This window comes from Microplitis demolitor, chromosome 8 (genome assembly GCF_026212275.2).
Source record: "Microplitis demolitor isolate Queensland-Clemson2020A chromosome 8, iyMicDemo2.1a, whole genome shotgun sequence".
Classification (NCBI taxonomy): Eukaryota; Metazoa; Arthropoda; class Insecta; order Hymenoptera; family Braconidae; genus Microplitis; species Microplitis demolitor.
In genome coordinates, this window is record NC_068552.1 from 11,603,112 (window position 1) to 11,629,553 (window position 26,442).

The 26,442-nt window shown below is 31.4% G+C and overlaps 1 protein-coding gene across 1 annotated transcript in view; it reads left to right on the top strand.

Annotated features, from left to right (window-relative positions):
• LOC103572227 (hemicentin-2) overlaps positions 1–26,442 on the top strand; it is a 263,857-nt gene that overhangs the window by 178,968 nt on the left and 58,447 nt on the right. The window contains exons 8-9 of the mRNA XM_053741560.1: positions 3,620–3,779; positions 15,972–16,280. Coding sequence (XP_053597535.1) covers positions 3,620–3,779; positions 15,972–16,280 — 469 coding nt within the window. The remainder of the gene's footprint in view (positions 1–3,619; positions 3,780–15,971; positions 16,281–26,442) is intronic.

Here is a 26,442-nt window from a genome sequence, read left to right on the forward strand (position 1 = left end):
ATCCTTATACCATTTTGAAATTACTCATCAATTAATATATGTAATTATTTACAACCACTAACGTTTTCCTTTTCACAATCAATTAATAAATTCATTTAAGCCGATTTTACGCACAAACATTTCATTATCACAATACTCAAACTTGACTATCAATGTCCACGTTAAATTCCCGGCACATTTACTATGAATAAATTAATTGATTTTATTTTTTTTTAATTATATTTAATTAATTAATTTATGATTAAAATTACTCTAATATTAATGATTAGATTATTGACTAGATTAAGAATAATTTTCCAGCACGCGGTCTCTTGAATGGCCTGGAAAATTCTATGACGCAGTAAATCCGGCCTTGTTGCCTGGATTTTTCTAGAAGCTTATTTCGTGGAAACTTATTTCCACGTTGATTAATTAATAGTTAATAATTAATTTACCTAGTTCGGCCTAGACGCGACGATCAATTTACGGACACCACGGACGATTTTGTATGACTATTTTTATTTATTAATTCTGGCTCAGGCCTAGAATCAATTTAATAAATATCTGCACGATCTTATTTACAGCTACGACTTGTATTCTGTCTTCGTCTTTGTTCTTTCAGTTGGTGTAATTCTGGGTTGTCGATACTGGTCCGGGTCGTCTCGTGTTCTTTTTCCTTGTTCTGTCTCGGTACTCTCGCAACTTATACTCTTGATTTTATTACTCCAATAACTGCTTATTCAGATTGATTATACCTACTTATCAATTAATATTAAAGAATACCGGCCCCGTGCCTGGTATCCTGATAAATAGTGTTCTGGAGTTATCGCTTGGTTCCACAAAAAGAAACCAAGTCTGACTTAGATAGTTACCTGATCTAATCAACAGTGTCTTTATGTGGGCGTCTCCTTAGGTAGATATCTAGTCCTATTGGGTCTGTCTCCGAGTCAAAATTAAAATAGTAGTTTGAGCCTTCAAAGTCTCAGTTCTATTGATGTTGGACATGCCGCTGAATGTAATACGTTATTTAAGTTCTTGATGTCCTAAAAGTAGCGTATGGAGGAGTAAATCACCTTTTCAAAATGGTATTTTAACTCTCCATGGCATACCATATATTATAAAATGCTATTCAAGTCCTCGATATCCTAAGCAAAGCGCATAAAGGATTTAATCACCTTTTTAAAAAGTGTTTTAAACCTCCAAGGCCTACCATACTTTTTTTAATCTGTAACTTCGAATGAGCTCAATTCGTTAGTGTGACATTATTGTTATAATAATATCTGATGCGTTCTAAATACATAAAGATATTTCCAACTGATCGTGAGCGTCCGAGTAGCAGTGTGGCAGTGGTTGCGCTTCACATTCATTAGGTCTTGGTTTCAAATTCCGGCGGCAGCAAATTATTTTTCAGCAGTTTTTTTCAATTGCTTTGGCAGTTTCCGTTATCAAATACATCATTCGTATTTGTTGTTCACATAAAATAATTAATTAATCATATATTAATAAGTTAAAGGCTATAATTATTCAATTCGAATTTCGAATGACAGTACTATTCTATTCGAACGCCTATTTGTATAACTTTAGCTATTATTATTAATATTTTAAATTTTATAATTTTTTAACTCACAACAAAACATTTATTACTAAGAAATTATTTTTGGAATTTTTAAATTTAAAATTATTTTCGATCATGGTTGCCATTTCTAATTAGTGGCCCCCTTTTCCCTTCTGTTTCTTTACCAATTGTATGCGATCCGATGGGAGGCTTTCTCGATCTATAAATTTAGGTTCTGGAAGCTTATTTTACCTTTTTAAAAAGATGATTTGAGCCTAAACTTGGTAAAAGCAGACAAAATTACCACGTTCAGGTTCAAATCAACTTTTTAATGCATGGATCTTCATATTCTAAAAAGATGATTTGAACCTCCCCTCAAATAGGATTTAGAGGCTCAAATCACCTTTTCAATTTTGACTCGGGTATATAGACTTTTAAAAATTTGGTCGACCGGGACGACCTGCTGACCGGGACGACCCCACGCTCCCCTAAATTCTCGCTAACGGTTAGTTAGTTTAAATAATATCATCGTTAAAAAATTTTGAAAAATCAAACTGGAAAAATAATATTGTTCTGAGAAGTATACTGTATGGTTCTGACAACAATACGGTAGACTGCTCTGAGACCTATACCGTATCATTCTGAGCCTTATCTGACATTACGCATGTTGCAAATTATATGAGACGTTTAAAAATCTTTATCATTAATAAATAATGTTAAGTAAAATAATTTATAAAACTGATTTATCAGTTGTAGTCTAAATGAATTTAAGATATCAATATAAATATAACTTTTAATTTTTGAGGTTATATATATACATATATACATATGTATATATATATATATATATTTATTACAAATTATTATTTTATGATAAAAAACATTATAAAAAAAAAAATTAAATATCATATAAATTTAATTAATTTAAATTGATTTTTACATAATTTTGACACAATTTAAGTATATCGCAGTTTTAAAAGATTAATGATTAAGTAAATAATCAGTACGGTTATAGATAGTTAACAAATTTTAAAGAAAATAAACTCGAATTGTTATACTTGAAAAATAATACCCGCAACACAAAATAGACGCGAAAATGGATGCTAAGTTAGGTTAAACGGTGGCGTGTGAGGTGACTATACGGAATGTCGTATAGGACACAGCTATCTAATAGATAGTTAAGACGCGTTTTCATTTGTTTCTCTATTCGCACTCAACTGGATAAACGGTACTATCTCTGTTGCACTTGTACATTAAATAGGAACTTTGTCCAAGCTTTTCTCGTAAACAAATGGAAGTTATCAAAAAATTCAAGTGCACTTCGCTAGTTCATAGAGTAAAGCATCGGGTCTGTGTCTTTATTTTGCGTTTAGAGCTTTTATTTCAGAGAAAAGCTGGGACAAAATTATCTGAAAACCGTTCTTAAACGAATGATGCGGTATTGTTACCATAAATATACCTATCGTTGTGTACCTTGTGTATCTTTAGATCGTTCGAGGAACTATATTTTTTTTTTCGTGCATTATTTTTCTGACAATATTTTCCGTATGTTTCATATATTAACTTCCTCATTTAATTTAAAGTTAATAAAACTCGCCATCTTCATCATTTCTCTCAATTTATGTCCAAAAACATTGAATTTATCAAGTGCCATTGTGAAAAAAAACTCTAAAAAAAACAGTCATTATTGATTATTTTCAATTTCTCGAATTCTCGGAGATTGATACAAAATGTTACGTTTACGAGCTTAAAAAACTCGAACATGTATTGACAACGACATTGTTTTTGAGCTCAAGGAGCTCAAAAACAGCGGGAAGTTTCAGGGCTAGCCCGCAGGGTCAACCGTCTTTCAGATTTTTTATATATTTTTAACAAGATATATACATCTATATATAAGCTATAACTTATTCATGCGAGTAACATTTCAAAGGTTACACCATCAATCATTAAATTTATTCTTATCAATCATTAACAATGAATTACTTAATAGAACTTGAGATTTATTAAAATTTAAATAAAACATGAATTATTCACTCGATGCCTTTATTTGAATTATCATTGTATTAAACAATTTTTTTTTTATAGAATGAAATACTAATGCACAATACTTCTGCAAGAATTATTCAATCAAATCAAAGCTTGGTTCTACAAAGTGTAACGAGAAATAGCGCTGGTTACTATGCTTGTGCAGCAACGAACTCAATACGGGAAACAAAGAGTGAACCACTTCTCTTTCGTGTTAAATGTAAGTCTAAATTGAACATTTATTTTATTGTTAGGAATATAAATTTTGAGTAAAGTAGAGAATGTAATAAAAAAAAGGCCATTCGGCATCCGAAATGGAAGTAGATTTCTTACGATAATTAATCCACTTTTGATAAATATATATACTTTAATAATCTCCCATCAAAAATTTTCAAAGATATAAACAATGGCATTATCACAATAACACTTAAGTCCATTACGTGACTTTGAACCCTTATTAAAAGTCGAACAATTATCGTAAAGAAAAAGAAAAAAAGGAAAATATAGCTTTTTCTATCGGCTATCAAGTTCTTTTTACATAATAAGGATATATATACCCCTTAAAAAGTTATTTACGAAAAAAACCAAAAAAGTAGGATTTTTAATTATTTTGGAATTTCAAATATCCACCATTTCTAAACTAGTTGACCAATTTCGCCCATCTTCGAACTTAACCAAGCTAATCGTTCATAGAATAAGTGTGCCCAGCTTTATTAAGATCTGTTAAAAATTGTGGCCGCTATCGTCGCAACATGGCGCGTTATATTATATATATATATATATATATATATATATATATACATATATAAACTTTCAAACCAATGGTATTTTTGGAACCTACTCAATGAATTATGATAGATTATGGCAAAATCCTTTGAAAATTTCACCATGAGGATAAATGCAAAAGATAGATTTCTATGAAATCTGGTAAAAAGGCCATTCGGCAGCGGAAATGGAAGTAGATTTTTTATTATTTGATTATTTCAACCTTTCAAATAAACATTAATAACAAAATAAATTTTTTTTCTGATGACATTTTTATGAATTATCAAAATTATAGAACAAAAAAAATTGTCGAAAAATTTTTAATTAAATGCAAAAAATTTGAGAATTGAAATTAAAAAATTGAAAAAATTAACAGAATGTTAAGTTGAATCGCAAAAATTGAAGTTGGAGAGAATTAAATTCGGTCGTAAAGCACACTCAAATGCTTCGCATTAAGAGTCGTGCAATTATCCACGAAAAAGTATTCGGTGTTTTTTACTACAGGATTAATAGTTAATACAAAATTAAATAAAATAATTTGGGTTGAAATTTCAATAATAATAGATCTAAGTATCATACTTGAAATCAGTTATATACACTGTCAATAAAAGTAAATTGAATGTACACACTTGAATTGAGATATTTGGATTTTATAAGTTTTACACAGTAATAATATGAATTTAATCAGTTTTATGAATTAACTAATAAATACAGTAGTTAGATTTCTATGGAATCTATTGAAAGTGGGAGGATCAATGTAATAACAAAATTTCATTTTATGAGCGGTAAGGTACGGAATTTCATTGGTCTAGACTTATATATAGGCATCAAAATTAAAGCTTATTTGAAGAGCTTTTAGATGAATTTTATAGAAAGTCGATAAATGTAACATTCAAAAAATATCGTAGAAAGAATAAGTAAAAATATGAATTTTTGACATTTTGAAAATTTCAAATGCTATAATGCTCGATCAAGGTAGTCGACCCCAGAATACGTATACCAAGTTTCAAAGTGATCGGTTAGAAATTGTGGCAGTAATCAAAGTGACAACCTGCATAAAATTAGTTTTTATTATATTTTGTAAATTTTTAAAACCATTTATCTATTAGGAAAAGAAGTCAAATCAATGAGCTGCATAGTGAACATTAAAGGCAATCAAGCAAGCTTTCAGATAGAACAAACAAAAATAAGCTATTTCTTTTCATTTGAAAGTTACATCTAGTTAAATCAGTGAACAATTTATTTTTTTTGAAAATTTTACGAAATTTCAATTAACCATAACTACTAAACTTATTGGCCGATTTGGCTCATCTTTAAACTTGTCCAATGTAATCGTCCATAGAATAAGTATACCAAGTTTCATTGAGATCGGTGTAGAATTGTGGACGCTATCGTTGGAGAACAGCGCGTTATATCCTATATATTTTATTTTTGACCAAGTCACAGGCTTTTGAAATACCGATGTGCGTTAGATTTATTTTTCAAAAGCCTGTGACTTGGTCAAAAATAAACTAAAAGGCAATTTTTTCTTTTATTTTCTTTGTTTTCAGGTGTAGTTTTCAAAAAAAATTACTATAAAATTATTTATAGGTATCTTCTATTTTTTTTCTCACTTTTTAAAAAAAAATCCAAATTTTTTCGAGGATTACCAGTTTCAATTAATTTTTTCGTCTCAATTTTTCGAACTCTAAAGTCGTCGATAAATTCTCAAAAATTTCCAGAATGTTGTTTTGTAAAATAAGCCCAACTGGGCAAAAATTTTTTTTTCAATTGATAAAAAAAAAATAGAAGGAAAAGTCCGTCCACTCTGGGATTAGCGGGATAAATTGCAGAATTAATTGAAGTTTTTTTAGAAAAATTAAAAAAAAAATAAAAAATGTCGAATTTTTAGAAAATGGCTGGTTTTCTCAAAAAAAGCCAAAAATTTCATAAATTTTATTATCTTAAAATTTTCTTGTATTTTTTTCCGAAAATTACATTCAAAGACAAAAATTTTGAAAAAAAAACGTCCCAATTAGTCAATTTTTGAAGAAGTTATAGCGATTTAAAAAAATAAAAGCCTTATTTTTGAAAAACTCATAACTTTTTTTGGGTAGGGTAAAAAAATTTGAAAATTTCCTGAAAAATGATTTTAATGGGGTACTAAAAGAAAAAAAATTTTCAGCCAAATCGAAAGGGGGCAGGGTTAAAAGTGGTCGATTTGGTGTGGAATGTCCCATATATATTGTAACGAATGTGAAACTGATGTTTTAAAATATTTAAATAGCTAGAAAACGAATGCTTTCTTCTTTTGTTTTTATAGATGCGCGACTAAATCAGTAAGTCTTATATTGACATCTTAACAGCAAACATCTGTATATCAATGAACTATATATCTCTTTGCTTTCTGTTACTGCTGTTAATTGTGGTGTTATTATTTCTAATATAAGTGTGTTATTATTGAAATCTACTAAAAGTACAGGGGCAAATTTTTTAATATGACTACTGCTACTACAAAGACATCAATCCTACATTTTAATTTTTGTATTATTGATATCTATGTAAACTAAAGCAAAAAAAAAGTAATACAAAATTATAAAAATCTCAAATTTTAATTAAAAAAAAAATTATATACCCAACTGGAAAAAAATAATTCACATCTACCGAGAACTGATTAAATGAATTTAATTTCAAACTTTTTCAAAATTTCAAATCTAAATTGATCTTCATAGATTTATTAAGATCGATAAAAATTCTTTTGTCGATCTCTTTTGGTCTATAATTTTTTTAAGTTTTTTTTTTTTAAATTTTGAAATCGTTCTTAAAATAGACATTTTGAATTCTCATATCTGTCAATAAATAGTTTAGCTGGCGTAGCTAAAATATTTTCAATACTTGGATCCATGTAGAATTATGATCTACGTAGATCAAAGTTCAAAAAGAAAAAAAAATCTCGGCGTCGGTTGACCCTGCGGGCCAGCCCCAAAATTTCCCGCTGTATTCGACCTCAAAGAGCTCGAAAACATTAGTGTAGATATATTTTCGAGCTCTTCGAGCTCTTCGAGCTCGAAAATGCTATCACATGCATTTGTTTTTTTACGATCTTTTCAAGCTCTAACAAATTACTTGGGGTGTTTTGTACTTTAAAACTCGTAGTAATTTTACTTATAATTTAGTAATTTATTGAATTAAGAGATTATAATTTTTACTTGTTTAAAGGAAAATTTCGATATTATTGGACCGTTCCTAGTTTGCCTCGGTGATATAGTAATTTTTATTTGAAAAATAACAAATATTATCAGACTTTTTTCTCCGTGTATTACATGTGCAACTGTTTTTTTATGATCTTTTCAAACTCTAACTAGTTACCTGTTATGCTGAAGTTTGAAAATTGAAGAATCGAAAATCATCAATGAAGCGGTTTTTAAAATTTAGTTCCTGATTATGTTCAGTAAAATAAGTGTATTGAGGCAGAAATCAATGTCAGGGATCAAAATCAAGATTTAAATAAGTTTTGACTCACGTAAGAAACAATAAAATATGAAATATCCGATAAAAATATTTAAAACTACGTTTTATCGATTTTTTTGTTGATAATATGATTTAAACTAAAAACCAAGTTCGATGACATTATATGATCAAAAGAAACCATAAAAGAGATGAGTTGGTATGATATCAGGCACATTTTAGTACGTTATATTATGATTTATCCGGAAAAAATAACATAAAATGTTATTTTTTTAACTTTTCAATGCCGATATCTTTTGAACTAATCAATCGATTTTGATAGTTGAGGTGGCAATCGACGCGTTTTACTGAGTACTAGAGCTGATTTGATTTTGAAGTCGATCATATAAGTCGATTTTGAGAAATCAATAAAAAACTAAAAAAAAAATTTTTTTTTTTTTTTCGTAATTTGCAAATATTTTCGAGTCTATTCGATCAAATAATCTGAAATTTTCAGGAAAGTTGATGGCCAACAAGCTCTTTCGATTGCCATCTCAACCATCCAAATCGATTCATTAGTTAAAAAGTTACAAAGAGTTTACACACACACACACACTCGGTCATCATTCTGAAAATAGTCAGAATAGCTTCCTAGGACCTCAAAACGTCGACATCTGATGAAAACTCGATTTTCGAAAATCGGGGTGAAAACTATAACTTCCCGAAATTTTTGGAAATCATCGATTTTCTTAGCGGGAAGTTAAAAAATAAATAGATTATCGAACCGTCAAAAATCAAAATTTCGGGACTTTGTAAAAAAAAAAATTTTGTAATCCAAGGTGATCTATTTAATAACAATGATGCAGATTTAAAATATACACTGAGAAAATTAAATGATTGAAGTTACCATCTAGTGATGGTAAAATTTTTACTATCAATCTGATAGTAGTGAATATCATCTAGATGATTGTGTAAATCATCTAGATTGTAATGGTTACCATCTGGATGATAATTATTACGATCATGGATGTTAACTCGAGTTAATTAGGATTATTATTCTAAATAGTTATATTTATAATTTCTGATGGTAACTGGTACCACCAGAAATTATAATAGTTACCATCTAAGATAATTAGAATAACAATTAATTCGATTATAATGAAACCCATCATTTTAAAAGGGTAAAAAAATACTAAATGTTAAGAGGGGAGCCTGGGGCACGAAGGCCCCCTTTAAAAATTAGGTGAAAAAGTTTTTTTTTTCATTTTCCGTTAAGTTATGACCTCTTAATGTTTTTATCATATTTTTAGGCCAATATGTGATATGTGGGGTAAAATTGATCACTCGAAAAACAAAATTGTAACGAAAAAATGATTTTTTTTTTATTTTCCGCCTAGTTAGTTTTTTCGTTACAATTTTTTTTTTTGAGTGATCCATTTTACCTCAAGTATCTTCTATTGGCCTAAAAATGATAAAAACATTATAGAGGTCATAACTTGATGGAAAATAAAAAAAAATATTTTTATTATTTTTTGGGGATGGAGCCTTCGTCCCCCACAAAAAAAAAAAAAAATAATTTTTTTTCGATTTTTGCAAAATTTCGACTGGTTCTTCCAAAATAGACGGAAAATCAACGAATTTGATGGTTAAAACCGCAAAAAGAAAAAACCGGCTTAAGGGGGCCTTCGTGCCCCAGCTCTCCTAATGACCACATTTTATTGATTGCTCAGTACTTGGATGATTCTTATTTCGATGAGTATAGTCAATCTTTCAAAGTTATTGACAGAAGCTCTCTCACTTGGAAATTTTTATTTTACGCTGATCTAGACGACTGTACAGTAACTTATTTCAACATTTTAAACAATAAAATGTACATTACTAAATTATGGATTCAAATAGAAAATATTTGTTTACAATTTAAAAGTAAAATCAAAATAAGGGTAGTACGCCAATGAAGAGTTAGTAATATCAATAATTTTAATACTTGTGTTTTAACTTTTAAAAAATTATCATTTTTTTATAAAAATTTTATACATAAAACTTGAGTATGTTTGTCATCATATTTGTATTCGAAAATTTACGATTTTACAAATCTAGGCAGCCCATTTTACCCCTCCCCCCTCCTTCGAAACACTTTTCATGTCCAAAATGGGGGGGGGGGACATTTGCCCGTGGCCCATTTTGCTTTAGTGTTCCATTTTGCCCCTCCTCTCCGCCTCAATCACTTTTCACGTTAAAAATATTGGGCGGCCCATTTTGCCCGCAAATATTTCGAGGCATCCAAAATTTCAGGGGGCCCATTTTGCCCTCCCTTCCCCTACTTGGAATTTATTGAATTTTCGATCAATTTTTTCATAATATTAATTACCATTCCTGATAGTAACTGTAATCATTCTGATGGTAATTGTAATCATCTTGATGATTGTATCTGTTATCATCCAATGATTGTTAATCCTATTAACAAAAATTATAACACTAACTATCTTTGCATTTAAAATCGTTCTTATCATCCTAGATGATTGGCGCTAAAAATTTAGGATAATAAACACAATTATTTAATTTTCTCAGTGTAGGAAAATTAAATCTCGATTGTTCAAATCAGGTCTCGTTAGATCTAAATTATTTTTTTTATTTATTTCTTTTTTTTATTTTGATCTACGTAAAGATCTCTATAGAATTACTAAGATCTACATAATTAACGAATTAAATCTAGGCAAGTCTAAACCCATGAATCGGCGTAGATCTCAATCAATCAATATAGATTCAAATGTTTTTTTTTTTTTTTTTTTTTTTGGTAACGAAATAGAACAAAACATAAAAATTAAAGTGATTTAATTTTATTCGATAATGATATAAGTTATATATGAAGGGTTAATAACTAGGTCACGTATTTCATGATATCACCGGAAGATGAACAGTCGGTTATTGTATAAAAACGTTTGAAAGTAAAAAAAAAAATGAAAATAGCACAAATTTAATAACCAATAAAAAAGATAAGAGAATACACATATGACTAGTTGTAAATTTTATTACCTCACAATGTATAGAAAGATACCTGAAAAAATTGTCTGTGTGAATATTTTAAAAGTACTTAAATTCGTTCTTACATTTTTTATGATCAATTCTTAAGTTATGATGCCAGAAGGTACGCTGAGAAAAGATGATCCAAATGTATAAAAACAAAGAAAATAAAAATACAGCAACGAAGAAAATAAAGACGAAAGAGGATACATATTTTTATTCATGTATGTTTTATGTCCTGACCATTTTAGCATTGATGTGAAACTATATAGATGTTTTAAATTTTATATAAATTTATCTGAATATATAAAGTGCCAACACAATATTATAACTTTTACATTATATAATAAAATTTTACTCAGATTAATTGGAGATATCTTTAATAGATATTTTGGCATTTTCAAATTGGTGATGGTGTAAATTTGTTAAATTACGTCTGACAGTTTATTGTATTTCTAAGCAAAGTTCAAGCTGAGAGATGTTTGCAAGTTTTAAAATTGCTTGTCGATTTGTTTGGAAAAATATAATGTGCAATACAATTAAAGGCAAAGCATAAAAAAATTAAATAATGGTTGAAAATTAATAAAAAGTTTCCAGAAAATTCGGGTAATCAAACTAAAATTGATAACTACCATTTTTTTTTTTTCTTAATAATTTTCAATTTACATAGTAAGACTTTAAAATAATAAATAAAACTAAACACTACCAGTAACCTGAAAAGAAAATGAGTTTTCTAGAAGGTTCGTTCTCTGCATAGTAGGTCATACGGCTTAGTAAAAGTTGTGACATGACAAAATGCCCAGGCGTGGTTTGAAAACTTATAACTTCAGCGATACACTTCGTGATATGTATTAAAAGAAAAATACTATTACATTCACCTTCACATATCCTAAAAGTTTAAAATGAATCTATCGACAATAATAATAATAATAATATTAATAATAATAATAATAATAATATTGAAAAAGATTCTTTGATGGAAATTTATTATCTTGCTTTGTCAATCCTAGAAGCTCAGACCGGAGTATACAGTAAACCCTGAGTCATTTTTTTAGGTTTATGTACCTATAAGTATTTCGAAGTACAAGTTTTAATTATCGATCCCATTAGGAGTGAGGATATATATAACTACATCTGATCAGATAAAATTATATCTTGGCAGATCTATTTATTTCTGATCAGATCTAATATTTAGACATTATTCGATCTCATTGTATCTGGTCAACCACCGTTTATATCCGGTCAGATCTAATCAGTCATAATTAGATCTGAGCTAGATACAATGTCCGACATGATTATATCTAGTCAGAACTGCGTTTATATCGTAAGATCTGATCAGATGTCACTACATCTGAACTAAATACAACCGATGCAGGAGTTGCCAGAGTTTAACGAAGGGGCCCTCCTTGGCTCAGCACTGGGGAACCTAGCTTTGGCACGTCTATATTGGCCCATGATCGGGTCAAGAAAGGTTACTCAATCCTAGCCATTCCAATTATTACCCGAGCCTGGGCCAGAACTGGGTTCCCCTATCTTGACGATTCAATGGCGACCCAGGACTGGGTAACCTAGCCTTGGCCTACCCAATGATTACCCGAGCTTAGGCCAAGACTAGGCTACCCTGCTTTGATCATTCAATGGCAACCCAGGCTTAGGCCAGGACTGGATAATCTAGCCTTTGCCGAACCAATGATTACCCGAGCTTAGGCCAAGACTAGAATTCCCTGCCGTGATCATTCAATGGCAACCCAGGTTTTTCATTAATTATTCACTTAATTTTTTAATAATAAGTTATTATTATGGTTTTTGAAATTAATAATTATTTGTTCATAAATTAAAATAAGTTTTAGTTAGTAATTATTTCAATATTGCGGTTAAAATTCTTTACAACTAATAATCAAAATATTTTTCAGTTCGTTATAATTTGCAATTAACAAGCGTAATTTTATAATTTTACTTATAAAAATTAATTTAAGTGAGAAATATCTCATGAATTTTTATCATAGTGGTAGAGCAAGATAATTCGACTGGGTTCTTGATAAACACCCAATTAAATTTAATAAATTTTTTTTTTAAATTATGCAATTATAATGAAAATAATACGAAATTATTATTTTTTTTTCTTAATCGAAAATATTAATTTAATTGCTCTTTATATTTCATATAACCAAGTGTTTGTAGTAAAATGAATTAGTAGATCATATAAAATTTTTAGTTCAACATTAGTAGGCTCGTCCAGTAGTTACCGTTTAAACTTAGCGATCAGAAGAACGGCAGTTTGAGCTCAGAGCTCAGCAAAATTTTCACCGAGTTTTTCTCACGTCATTTACCTCCCTTAAATAGTTGAAACGTTAATGATCACAAACTCTAATAGGATAATAATAATAAAAAATTTTTTTGATTAAATTTATTCGTTTTGTCGATGCATGGGCCATTATTGGGTCATGAATGGCTGCCAATTTTCAAGCATCGGCCGAACATCAGCTAAATATCGGATGATAATGGTATGCCAAGCATGGTAGTCGCAAGCATTGGCCATCTAGACAGGAAAGTACGACGGGCCCAGGCTTGGCCGAGGCTCGGTTCAGCTATGTAGAACTCTGGGCCAAACTTGTAAGCCAGCCTTGTTCCAGTCTTGGTAGAAGTCTGGAATGATAACATCGTGCCAAGCCTGGTTGCCAGCCCCGACCCATGCTTGGTTGCCAGACCTGGCCCATGCATCAAAAAAACAAATAAATTTAATTTAAAAAAAATTTTATTATTATTATCCTAATAGAGTTTGCGATCATTAACGTTCAAACTTTTTAGGTGAGGCAAATCACGTGAAAAAAACTCAATGAAAATTCTTCTGGGCTCTTGGCGCGAACTGCCGCCCTCTGATCGCTAGGTTTGAACGGTAGCTACTGGACGAACCTACTAATGTTGAGCTGAAACTTTTATATGTTCTACTTATTCATTTTACTACAAGCACTCCGTTTTATGAAATATAAATAGCAATTTAATAAATATTTTCGATTAAGAAAAAAAAAATAATAATTTCGTATTATTTTTATAATAATGACATAATTTTTAGAAACAAAATCTCATCAAGTTTAATTGATTATTCATCAAGAACGCAGTTAAATTATCTTGCTCTACCACCATTATTAAAAATAACATTTATTATGAAAATTAATGAGTTTTTTCTTAATTGAATTAATTTTTATAAGTAAAATTACAAAATGACGGTTGTTGATTGCAAATAATAACGAACTTAAAAATGTATCAATTATTAGTTGTAAATAATTTCAATCGGTATTGTAAAATATTTATTAATTAAAACTTATTTTAATTCAAAAATAAATAACTATTAATCTAAAAAACCATAATAATAAGATGATTAGATAATTAATAAAAAACCTAGATTAGCCAATTCTGGCCCAAGGATGGGAAACTATAGGTATACCCGAACTTGGATAATCCTACCTTGGCTCAAGTCTGGGTTGCCATTGAATGATCAAGGCAGAGAAACCTAGTCTTGGCTTAAACTTGGGTAATCCTTGGGTCTGCCAAGTCTAGGTTACCCAGTCCTAGCCCAAGCCTGGATCGCCATCAGATGGCCAAGATAGGGGAATCTAATCCTGGCCCAAACTCGCGTTATGATTGGAATGGCTAGGATTGAGTAACTATTCTTGACTCAAGCATGGGCCAACATAGACGTGCCAAAGCTAGGTTCCCCAGTGCTGAGCTAAGGATGGTCCCTTCGTTCAACTCTGGTAGCTCCTACATGGGGTCGGCTGAAATTTTTCTGATGATTTTTCATATAAAAATTTGAATAACTATATATACTCTACCGACTAAATCAGTTATTCATAATACCGACAAGAATGCAATCAATTAGATGCACGACGATAAGAAAACAGACAATGGAAGGGCGAGGGAGGGGGAGAAATCAGAATCCCGAATGTAACCTTGTAATACGAGAGCAACGGTAAAAGCCAGAAGTAAATAATTCAAAATAAACAAATATAAAATAGAACGAAAAAAAAAGAAACAAATATTTTTATTATTTCAAAAAATAAAAATGAGGGTATAGAACAAAAATTATTAGTATGGCTGCACAAGATAAAATAACGATCGATTGTGAAATTATATCTATCGACTTGGAGATTTTTATTGTTTGAAATTTAAAAATTTATTGTCTAAGTTTAAATTTTTATCATATTCAGTGTAAAGAATATCATTCTGCCAATGAAACTATACAATTCTAGGTAATAATTTTTACTGTTGGAAATTTTAAAAACTATATGTTTGTCCTGTACTTTTCATCTTTGACCATAAGTATATTTTAATAGATCACTCATATATTTTAACTTTGTACCTTATAATATACAACAAAATCACACCTAGGTGCCGCAGTATTGTTTTAAATAGTAAAAAGTATTGATAATTCAAGTAAATTTTAACATTTTTTTTTCTTTCTGTGTACCCAAAAATGGTACATCTACCTTATTCTACAGTAAAATAATTTATGTTAAAAAAAAAATGTGATAAAATGTTATAAATTGACACAATAATTACATAAAAATTATTTTAAAATTTTTATTGGAACTTAATGTCAAACTTTCCATTCTGACTGCCAGATAGCACTTTTTTTTTTTTTTTTCATAAATATTCTTCTTTCACGGATTGAAAAATTTAACTTTAAATTTAGGCTGCGAATCAACGTATTCTAGAACTTCATTTAAAGCTCTATGTTGCGGTTATTTTCATTTCTTCACTATAGAAGTTTAAATGAGGTTTTATTTTTCGACTAAGTAATATGAGATAGTCCAGTTTTCTGAGCTAAACAAATGATAAATTATTTTATGTCTCTTGCGTATCATTTTGAGGTGTATAATACTTCTCAAGACTTAGATAGTATCTATTGTAATGTTCCACTATTAATAAGAATATATCAGATCACAAAAAAAAAATATATAGTTTTTCAGAATTTGAACAGAATATTTTAAGTAATTATACAAAAAAATTTTTCATTGCTTGTAATTTTTGCCATCATTTTATACTGTCGTCAAATTGCTTTCCATATAAATCAATAATTTTTTAATAAATTTTTTATATAAAATATCCTGAAAAACTATCTGGTGTTGACTGTATATTATATTATAAAATAAACATAGATTACTAAATAATAAAAGTATTGTTTTGCAAACTCTCTTAGTCGCGCCAATCTGTAAAGAGGATCAAATCATCGTTGTTGGAGCATCACGTGGTGAATCCTTAAATATTAGTTGTAAAGTAGAGGCAGACCCGCCAGTACGCAACTTTAGATGGAAATTCAATAACAGCGGGGCAACCCTTGAAGTATCGCCCAAACAATTTACGATACCGATGTCTGGTGACGCTGATGGTGTAAGCATACTAAAGTACACGCCAGTTACAGACGTTGACTACGGTACTCTCTCATGTTGGGCGGATAATGAAGTCGGTACACAAGCTAGACCTTGTCTCTTTCAAATTGTGACCGCAGGTGAGTCAACTAATTAAGATTTCTTATTTACATGTAAATATCTTAACAGGAAAATCATGATATTATGCAAAAATGTTTCCTGAATATATTTTAAAATATTTATAAGATACATGTAACATTTAATTTAATATGCATACTCGGTTTCAATATTTTTTATTCAAATACAAAATAAAAACTATTAATATTCGAAATTTCTCATTAAATTTATTCGTCTACAGTAAAAATAGCACATATTGCATATTTAAATTTGAAATAATAATAATAATAATAATAATAATAATAATAATAATAATAATAATAATAATAATTCAATGTTAATTTTTTATTTGATGTTTGGAAGTTCAATCAAAAATGATCTTTGTTTTGATAATTGACTTTTTTAAACTACGTATATGTGTGAGCACGGACACATACTTTCCTAATTTACAGCATTATTTAATGGAATTTAATAAAGGCCATTAATTTTATAAGATGATACGAATCATTCGATAATAAAAAGTGTAGGAAAATAAGTTAATTAGACATGTAATATTGAGCAAAAATAAAAATAAATAGTAGTTTTGTAAGTTAGACGAGAAAGTAAAAATTGATGATTTAAAGTTGTTCGATAATTTAAAAACGGAATCGGGGTTAACGTCAACGGACATAACCACTTGGGGATGCGGACGTGCTGTCAGTACATGGACGTTGACAGACGAGGGGTATGCAAATCAAAGTAAAATGGCTCTTGGTTTCGACATCGCGTTCATCGCCGATCTATCAATCCACTTCTTTTTCATTTTATTGGCTGCCCAAATGCGTATGCTTGCTGTGTCGTATATATTTAAATTAACTCTTGAAGAATATTTAATTATTTTCGTTCTCATTATTATACCTATAGTTTGTTATTTATTACCACCATAAAATCGCGGTTTGAATCGTATAATTGCTGCTGAAGAGACAAAAAATTCCTATTTATTGTTATAATTGAAAACCGCAAAATATTTTCTGACGCTATCAATTAGAAAGCTGTCTGCAGTATGCATCGAAAAAAATTTTTTTAATTATTCTTTAATATATTTTACCAAATTTGGTAAAAAATCGGAATATATTAACAGTCGTAAGTAATCTTAAACAAATTTCAGGAAAAAATTGTTTCGATCCAAAAATGAAAAAATTTCTATTTAAATGAAATTCCAAAAATATTTGTCTGAGAGGGTAAAAAACAAATAAATGAAAAGAAATTTTTTAAAATGTTATTTCAATGATAAAAGTTAAAGAAAATGAGAAATTGCAGTGTATACCCATAGAGGATAGTACGAAGAGCCTAAGCTTGGGCCAAGCTTGTGAGCCAGCCTTGGTAAAAAGTTGGAATAATAATATAGGGCCAGTCCTGGTTGCAAGACCCGGTCCATGCTTGGTTTCCAGACCTGGCGTGTGCTTCGTTGCCAGGCCTGGCTCATGCTTCGTTACCACACTTGGCCCATACATCGACGAAACAAATAAATTTAATTAAAAAAAAAAATGTATTATTATTAACCTCGTAGAGTTTATGATCATTAACGTTTGAACTATCTAAAGGAGGTAAATGATGTGAAAAGAACTCGGTGAAAACTTTGCTGGGCTCTGGGCGCGAACTGCTGCCCTTATGATTGCTCGGTCTGAACGGTAATTACTGGATGAACCTACTACTGAATGAACTGATACTTTTATATGATCTACTTATTAAACCATAGGTATAGCCTAACTTGGGTAATCCTACCTTGGCCCAAGTCTGGGTTGCCATTGGACGGCAAATGCAGGGATACCCAGTCTTGGCTCAAGTTCGGGTAATCACTGTAACGGCCAAGGCTAGGTTACGCAGTCTTGGCCCAGACTAGGGTAATGATTGGGATGGTCAGGACTGAGTACCCAATCTTGAGCCAAGCATGGGGCAATAAAGGTGTGTTAAAGCTAGGTTCCCCAGTGCTAGGCCAAGTAGGGCACTATCGTAATCCTGGTCATTCCAGCCATTATCTGAGCCTGGGCGAAGACTGGGTAACCTAGCCTTGGTAAAGATGGCTGCTTTTTCAATAGCATATAAACAGATGAGGTCGATGGCTTTAATAATACCTATGCCTTTAGCGGTAAAAATTGAAGGATGATTAGAGATATTACAAGAGAGTTCAAGGTTTAGGTGAGGGCAGTACACTCCTATTCCGACTCTTTGATTCTCTTCTTTGCTTTTAGAGCCATCAGTGAAGAGGTGCGTGTAGTTTTTGAGTTGTTTGTCGATTGTTGACAAGAAGCAGTTATTGGTGTCTTTTGTAGGAAGATCTTGCAGCTCTCTTTCTGTTTGTAGATCTATATCAGATGTGAACCATCTTGTTTTGTAAGGTAGTTGATAGGGGATCAGTAGGTGGTGTGAATAAATAAAGTTTACGTATTTTTTGAATTTTTTGTAGGCTTTGAGCAGTGGAAAGGATTTATCAATTACTGGACATTTTCTTTTATTGCTCATCAAATTTATAAGGCGGTCCAGAGCTTTGATAGGAGAGGGAGTTGATAGAGATATTAATTTTATAGCGTACCTATTCGAAAGTTCGTCAATTCTCAGTTTTAAAGCAGTGACTCCTGTTTCCGCCATTAGCGAATTGATAGGAGTTAAGATCCTGGCCCCTATGGCTAGTCTTAGGGCTTGGTTTTGTATTTTCTTTATCTTGTCGAGTAAGTTAAAGTTTGATGCATTGAATATGTGACTTCCATATTCAAATTGGCTGCGTACGAGGGATTTATATATATTGAGCAATGTCATGAGATTATCATCCTACCAGGACCTCTCAACGCTTTAATTATATTCACAAGTTTTTTGCCTTAATCGTTAAATTTTGATAGTGTTGTTTAAAAGATAATTTTGAGTCTAGTTTTATTCCTAAGAATGTGACACTGCCTGTATGATTAATTCTATTGTCATTTATTTTGAAGTGTAGAGAGTTATTGGTGCTAATATTTTCATTCGAAAAAATAATGATTTTTGTTTTAGTATGCGATAGCTTCAAATTACGTGCTTTCAGATAATTTTGTACTCTGTCAATAGATGCTTGCAATGAATGAAAGGCTGTTGTGATATCTTTGTCCTCACAGTTTAGGGAAATGTCATCATCGAATTTCGTGATTTTGCAGGATGGAAGAATTTGACTGGAAAGTTGAGAGATATAGAAATTTAAGAAGAATGTGCTTGAAATGAGTCCTTGTCCAGTTCCAAGTTCAACTTTTCTTGATTAGCTGAGGGTACTATTTATGACGAAGCTTAAATCTCTCGATGTGAGTAAAAAGTTAAAGAACTGTATGTATTCTTCTGGGAGGTTGGTTTTTTTCGAGTTCATGAATAAGAATTTCTGGGACCACATGGTCAAGTCAAATGCACCATCTATGTCCAAAAAAGCACTGACAAAGTAGTTGCTGTTTAATCTAGCTGAGTAGATGTCTATTGTTAGAATGGCTAGGTTTCTCAACAACTTCTCGTTTTCCTAAACCCGTATTGTTGTTCGGGTATGATTTCTTGCGTTTTGGCCCACCAATTTACTCTGGACATCAAGATTTTGTCGAATAATTTCAGCATACACTAAGCAAGAGATATTGGTCTCAATTTTCCAGGAGTGACTTTGGGTAGTAGAAAAACTCGTATGTTGCTCTAGAAAGCTGGAAATTAACTATTTTGGAAAAATGAATTAAAGCAGTACAACAAAATTTATTTTTATGAGTCTGGTAATTTTTTTATGATGTCATATGTGATTTGATCAAGTCCAGGGCTGGAATGAGCTTTTGAATTTTTAATTTGATTATTAAGTTCCTTTAATTTGAAGTCTTCCTTCATAAAGTTGATATTAGGATTGATTGTTCGATTGTATCGTGCTTGGTTGGTAGCTTTGGTTGATTGAGCGCTATTGGAGGAAGAACTTGTGTTTCTATTGGGCGTGGATGGATTTTTATTGTTGTCTTGGTCTGTTTGCAATCTTGTGATATTGTTTATAACTTCTTATGATAGCGAAATTTTAAAGCTGTTGTAACAGAAAGTATTGATAAATTCTTTTTTTAAAGCTTCATCTAGTTGGTCTTGTTGGGTTATGTGTTAGGGGGTGGATATAGCTTTATTTTTGAAAGCTTTGATTTTGTTCCAGATTACATTTGGTGGAGTATTTTGATTTATGGTTTCACAAAAGGCGTCCCAGCCGTCTTTTTTGGCTCTTCTGAGCATACGTCTGGTTTCCGCTTCTTGCTTCTTCATGGTTAAATAGTTTTCATAGCTACCGTTTGTTCTGAAGTTGGAGTAGTCTGTTTTTCTCTTTTGAATTGCCTCAGTACAGTCCGGGGTTCACCAGGGAGCTAGAGACTTATTTGGTCTTTTGGTGTTAGTTTTTGTATGTGTATTGGATGATTGTTTGATTATTTTATCCGGAGACGATTGGTTAGGATTGAGTCCATTTATAATCGTACCTATCAGTTTCTCGTAGGCTCTCGTTGCATCAGGGTATAGTTTGGTGATATTTTCTTCTTCACTGTTCAGGTGTTTATAGAATTCCTCCCAGTTTACTCCCTTTATTCTGAGTTTGTTTGTGGAAGACTTATATTCTTTTCCAGAGATTCCTATTTTTATTTCAATCGGATAGTGATCGCTATTCATCGCATCTGTTAAGACAGACCATGAGCACAGAATGGCAAGGTTAACGGATAGCAGTCAGGTCAATTGTTGATGGTTGTTGATTCGGAGTGTTGATGTGAGTAGGAGAGCCACCATTTAGTATGTGTAAGTCATTTTCAAAAGCGGCATCAAATATATTATTATGATTCTGAAATTTCTCCCACAACCCCAAGAGGTGTGGTGAGAATTAAATCTCCTCCAATCAGTATGGAGCTGTCATGGACTTTAGCTTAAACAGATAGTTTCTTGATGTGTGCTTCAGAAAGTTGAAATGTTGGATGCTTGTAGATATTGACTATTAAAATTTTACCATGTGCAGTATTGAGGAGAATTGCTATCGTGTCTAGTGAATCGTCTATGCTAAAATAATTATCTATGACAGTGTACTGAAGTCTTTTGCTGATGCAGATCGCTAGACCACCACCCATTGAGACTGATTTCCTGTCTTTTCTGATTGTATTGAAATTTTTAAGGTCAAATTTTATATGAGGTTTGAGCCAGGTTTCTGTAAGTAAAATGAGGTCATAGGAATGTGCAATGTTCTCCAGGTCGCCCTTTTTATATAATATGCTGTGGCAGTTCCACTGTAAGATTTTAAGCTCGCGTGTTTGAGAGTACGCCATTTTATTCAAGTAAGGGACATCAACTGTCTGTCGAGGTAGCGTGGTTGAGGTAGAGGGTGGATCAGGGCTGGATTGTATTCATCCTTGCATTGTTAATGATCGCACATGTTTGTTGGATAGTTGTGACTTGATCTTTAATTCCGATATTTTCGAGTTCCGGGCCAAGTTTGTCAGTAATGGTACCCAGAATCGAGGATATTTGAGTTAGGAGGGTAATTAAAATGTTAGTGTCTATTTGATCGGTCTGCTGAGAATTTATTAAATTTTGTGGTGTTACAGTGTTTGAGGTACTGATTTGTTTCGTCGTTGAGTTCAAATTGTCTGGTGTAGCCTCATTGCTTTTTGCGTTGGGTTTAACCTTCATATGCTTAGTGATGCTTTGCTGTTAGTATAAATCTTTGAGTCGAATTTATTTCCCGTTCTAGGAGTAGAGTGGATAATTGGAGAATTGTTTATGATAGGCGAGTTCCAGAGGCTGGGATTGACTCTGAAGTATGTGTCAAATCTGTCAGGTGAGGGTGTTACGTCCTGGATGACGAACACAAGTTATTCAGTCCCTTAATTTTGAGTCAAAGCACTTAAGCCAGACTCGGGTAGCGGGGACTTCGCTATTTAGTGTTGAATATGTCGATATACGAAAATAGGATGTACGAGGTGAATGGATGTGTCTTATCACTAGATAAATAAACAATTAATTAAACTTACAGTTGGCTTATTCAATATAACAAATTGTCAGGATATAACATTTGGCTGAGCTGCAGATCAGATTGTTAATTGAGATTCGATTCGTATTAAATTGTTGTCAGGTGGCTTGATAGTTGGTTATGGTTCTTGAATGTTGAGAATTGTTGATGTAAAAATAAGCAAAGGGGTTTACTTACACTGGGTAGTTGACAATCTGTCTGAATATACACTTTTAAGATGACGAAATTTATTTAAATATGAAAAATAATTTTTAAAACAGTATTAATATTCAACAGAAATAATTTAATTAATTAAATTATTTGTAATGTTATATGAAAGAATTAAAAATCGAAATTATTTTTATTTAAAATAATTCACTTTAATTATTAACGACTCGAACAAAAAATTAAATTTTAATATTTTAAAATAATAAGATTATACGTAATCAAGAGCTTGATAATTAATGGGCGTAGAGGGTAAATTTTCGGCGGTTTTCATAGGCACTACCATAGGCAAGGGGTAACACGCGTGACCTAGTTTTGATTTTATTACCGAAAATCAACGTTATTAAGAAGAGCTGTCTATTTGGGGGGTGTGGTGTGAAAAAAGGCGTACGTGACCATCTCGGGTAGAAGCTTCTAGAACAATGACAACGACTCAAAAAAAAAGACGATGGTCGAAACTACGGGTGCAAGAAAGAGATCCGACCCCATGTTATTGGATAGGAGTTATTTTAATCTGTTAATTACGGGTTATTAATTAAATTTATGATATAGATGGTTATTGATTATTGATCCTTTTGTCATTATCCTTCGATTGGTTATAGTCATTTCTTCTAACCGTCAATAGTTTAACTGTTATGTTTAATTTTAATTATTATGGAATGATTATTAAATAATCTGAAATTTCTATTGATTCAATTAAGTAACAGGGACAATAGAATTACGATGGTATTTTTATTTTTTCATTATTTTAATTATTTATCAAGTTATTCAGGGTAGAACATAGATATAGTTATATATGTATTAGTGAAAATACAGTGATACAAGTCACAACGATATTTCTGTAGTCATTTTATTATTTTTTAGTAGGAATACAGTGACAAAAGTCGCAAACAATATTTCTATCGTTATCGTTATATATGTTAGTGGGAATACAGTGGCAAAAGTCACAGCAACATTTCTATAGTCATCGTTATATGTGTTAGTGAGAATACAGTGACAAAATTCGTAGCAATATTTCTATCGTTGTTTTTATATGCGTTAGTAGGAATACAGTGATAAAAGTCGAAAACAGTAATAATAGTAAAAGATGAGTCACGATCACGCGATTGAAGAAATTTATAGATCTAGATCAAGGTTATTGGAGGAGGTTTTATTTTACATAATTAATTATAAATCATCCATTACGATTAAGAATCGAATATTTAGTAATGAATAATTCATGTTTTCTAAATATTGATGGTTATGGTTAGTGATTTAGGATTTGCCACCGTTTCATTTTAAATGTTCAATGATTTGCAATTATTACTAATCTCCTTAATAATGAAGTATCGGTGAATCGTTTTTAAAAGGAATTTAGTTAATTATTATTTCAATTATTATTTAAGTTATTAAAGGTACAAATCATTCCCGTATTAGAGAGAAATAGGGGGTAACGAAATGATAGATTCCTTGATCGATCTCTAATATTTAGTTAGTTGGTATAGTAGGTTTTATCTAATCTCTGATTCTATTCTTCTTTACCCACGGGTTTGTTATGAGTATCGTTATATAGGTGGCTATGAATCTAATTATTATCTGTAGGATGTTAGAACTTATTATGATAATAATATTTTCCTCTGTGACATGTTATAGTTGTCCGATGATGCGTAATTAGTTAATATTATTATACATGTTTTTTATCTTATTTATGCCCTTGTCCGCACGTTGGGATATTGCGTTTTAAGTTGTTAATATTTATTTACTAATAAGATTCTTGACTTATGGTGCAATAGTTACTGCTGCATCTTAAGCGTTATTTACGATTTTATTTACTGTCAACGGTGTTGATTATAGAGTTTATTACCTTGTTTTTGTTAATAATTATCAGTTGTTTTATAGTTTATTTAAAATTTGAATAAAATTCCATATTTATTTGGATTAGTAGATACTAGAGAGAATGCAGAGGGTCTAGGTGAATTAACTGTAAAGTCAACGACGCATAGATATAAAGGTTATCGGGGTGGTGACACTTGACTTCATAAGAAACAAAAAAACGGAGAAGCATCGCGTGACATTATTTGAAAGTCGTACAGTTTGGGTTGCAAGCATTAGGGTACTTATCATGGTTTAATTGATTGCTCAATTTATTAGTTGGTTTATTATTTCTTCATAAGTAATAAAAAAAGAAATTTATGGTATTCTTTGTTTACATCAAAAAGTTCTGACCACTCATCTGACCTTTGCCATATTTAGTTTTTAGTTTTTAAGAATTTCGTTTTTATTTATTTAATTATACGTTATTTTCGTATTTTCGCATGCTACGCTGTAACAGTGGGATTATTGTTTCTTGTTGGGTGTAGTTGAGGAGAGTGAGTTTGTGTTCCTGTAGCAGTACTGTATTTATTGAGTGGATTTGCCTTCTGGAGTTATGGAAAGTCAGTAAAGTTGAGGGAGTTTATGAGTAATAATTATTGTTCTGGAGTTGTTTTTTAGCTTCAGCATAACTAATACAGTTGACCGCAGCTCACATCTGTAACGATTTTAGATAAGTAAGAATTGGATAGTTTGAGCTTATTGTGTCATGAGCTTCTCTACAATTAACGCACTTAGGCGACGTATTGCTGTATAGGCATTTATTATCTTCAGGGTAATTATCTTTATTTTCACCACAATGACGGCATTTTGGTGCGTGGGTACATTCTTTAATACAGTGCTTAAAGCGTGAACATTGGGTGCATTTTTTTACTGGTGGAATATAGACATAAACTTTATGTACGGCGTTGTATATGCTGATTTTGTTGGGGCGGATTTATCCTGCGAAGGTAACTTTGATTGTTTTAGACAGGACGTATTTTCTGACATTATTTTCTATTATTGCTCTTTGACACCTTTCAAAAGCAGTGATCTCAACTATTGGGTACCTTCTTTAAGATCTTCCATGGGAAAATCAACAGGAATGTCTTCGATTATACGATAGCACATCATTCTATGTACTGGTATATACGCAATGAGCCCATGGTTTTTGAAATTTGGAAATGTTGAATCACATTGTTTTTCTTTAAGACGCCTGTAATTATTTTGCAAAGAGATAGGTAGTGTGTAAGAGAGGGGTGTGATCTGGATTTTTCGTGTTCGATAATGAGTTCATAGGGTCTTTTGTTGTCTTGGTTATATTCATTTTTGATGAGTTCTGAAGAATTGATCGGATTTGCTGCCATGTTCGCTTTTTTAGTTTTCGTTCCTGAAGTGATAGATTCTTGGTCACTTGAGTCATAGTCAACTCTCACTTTTTTTTATCATTTGGAGGCTGGTAATTATTGAGGTTAATATTAGAGTTATTAATGTCTTGCTGGGTGATATTTGGATCTTTTTTTGATATACTTGGAGTTTTGACGGAAGGGTCTTGTTGTTGAGTTAGCGGGGTTTCTGAATTATTCATATCATCTACGTAAATTGTCCTTCTTGAATTATTTGTTCAATAATTATATTGGCCACTATATTACCTTCGTCCATGTGTTATTGAAAGTCTTGAGGTTTTGTCGCGGCAGGTTGTTCTATTTGCAGGTTTATCGTACTACAATTTAGAAGAGATTGTGATGTACATACTGGGTTATAATGCTGGGGGTTTTTTGATTCTAGGTTATGCATGGGGTGTATGTGGCAGTGGCTCGAGGCCTTAGCCGAATTCAAGTCTCTTATTTTTATTTCGGCCCTTTATTCTGTGACTCGGCCTTTATAATTATAGTTATTTAATCTGTACCTAGACCGTAATTGGTCTAGTTAGTAATTGGCGTTAATTAATTTGAGATATTCGTTTGATTTATTTTCACGTTCACTGTAACGATGCGCTCTCTACGGTTACTTAGGCTGAACTCTTTCGATACATAAGATTAAAACGAGAGTATGCGGTATGCTTGTATTGGTGACATAAGTCTTGGGTTACGACGCATTCTCAACGAGAACGAGTACATAGATATTTCTCGCACGAGCGT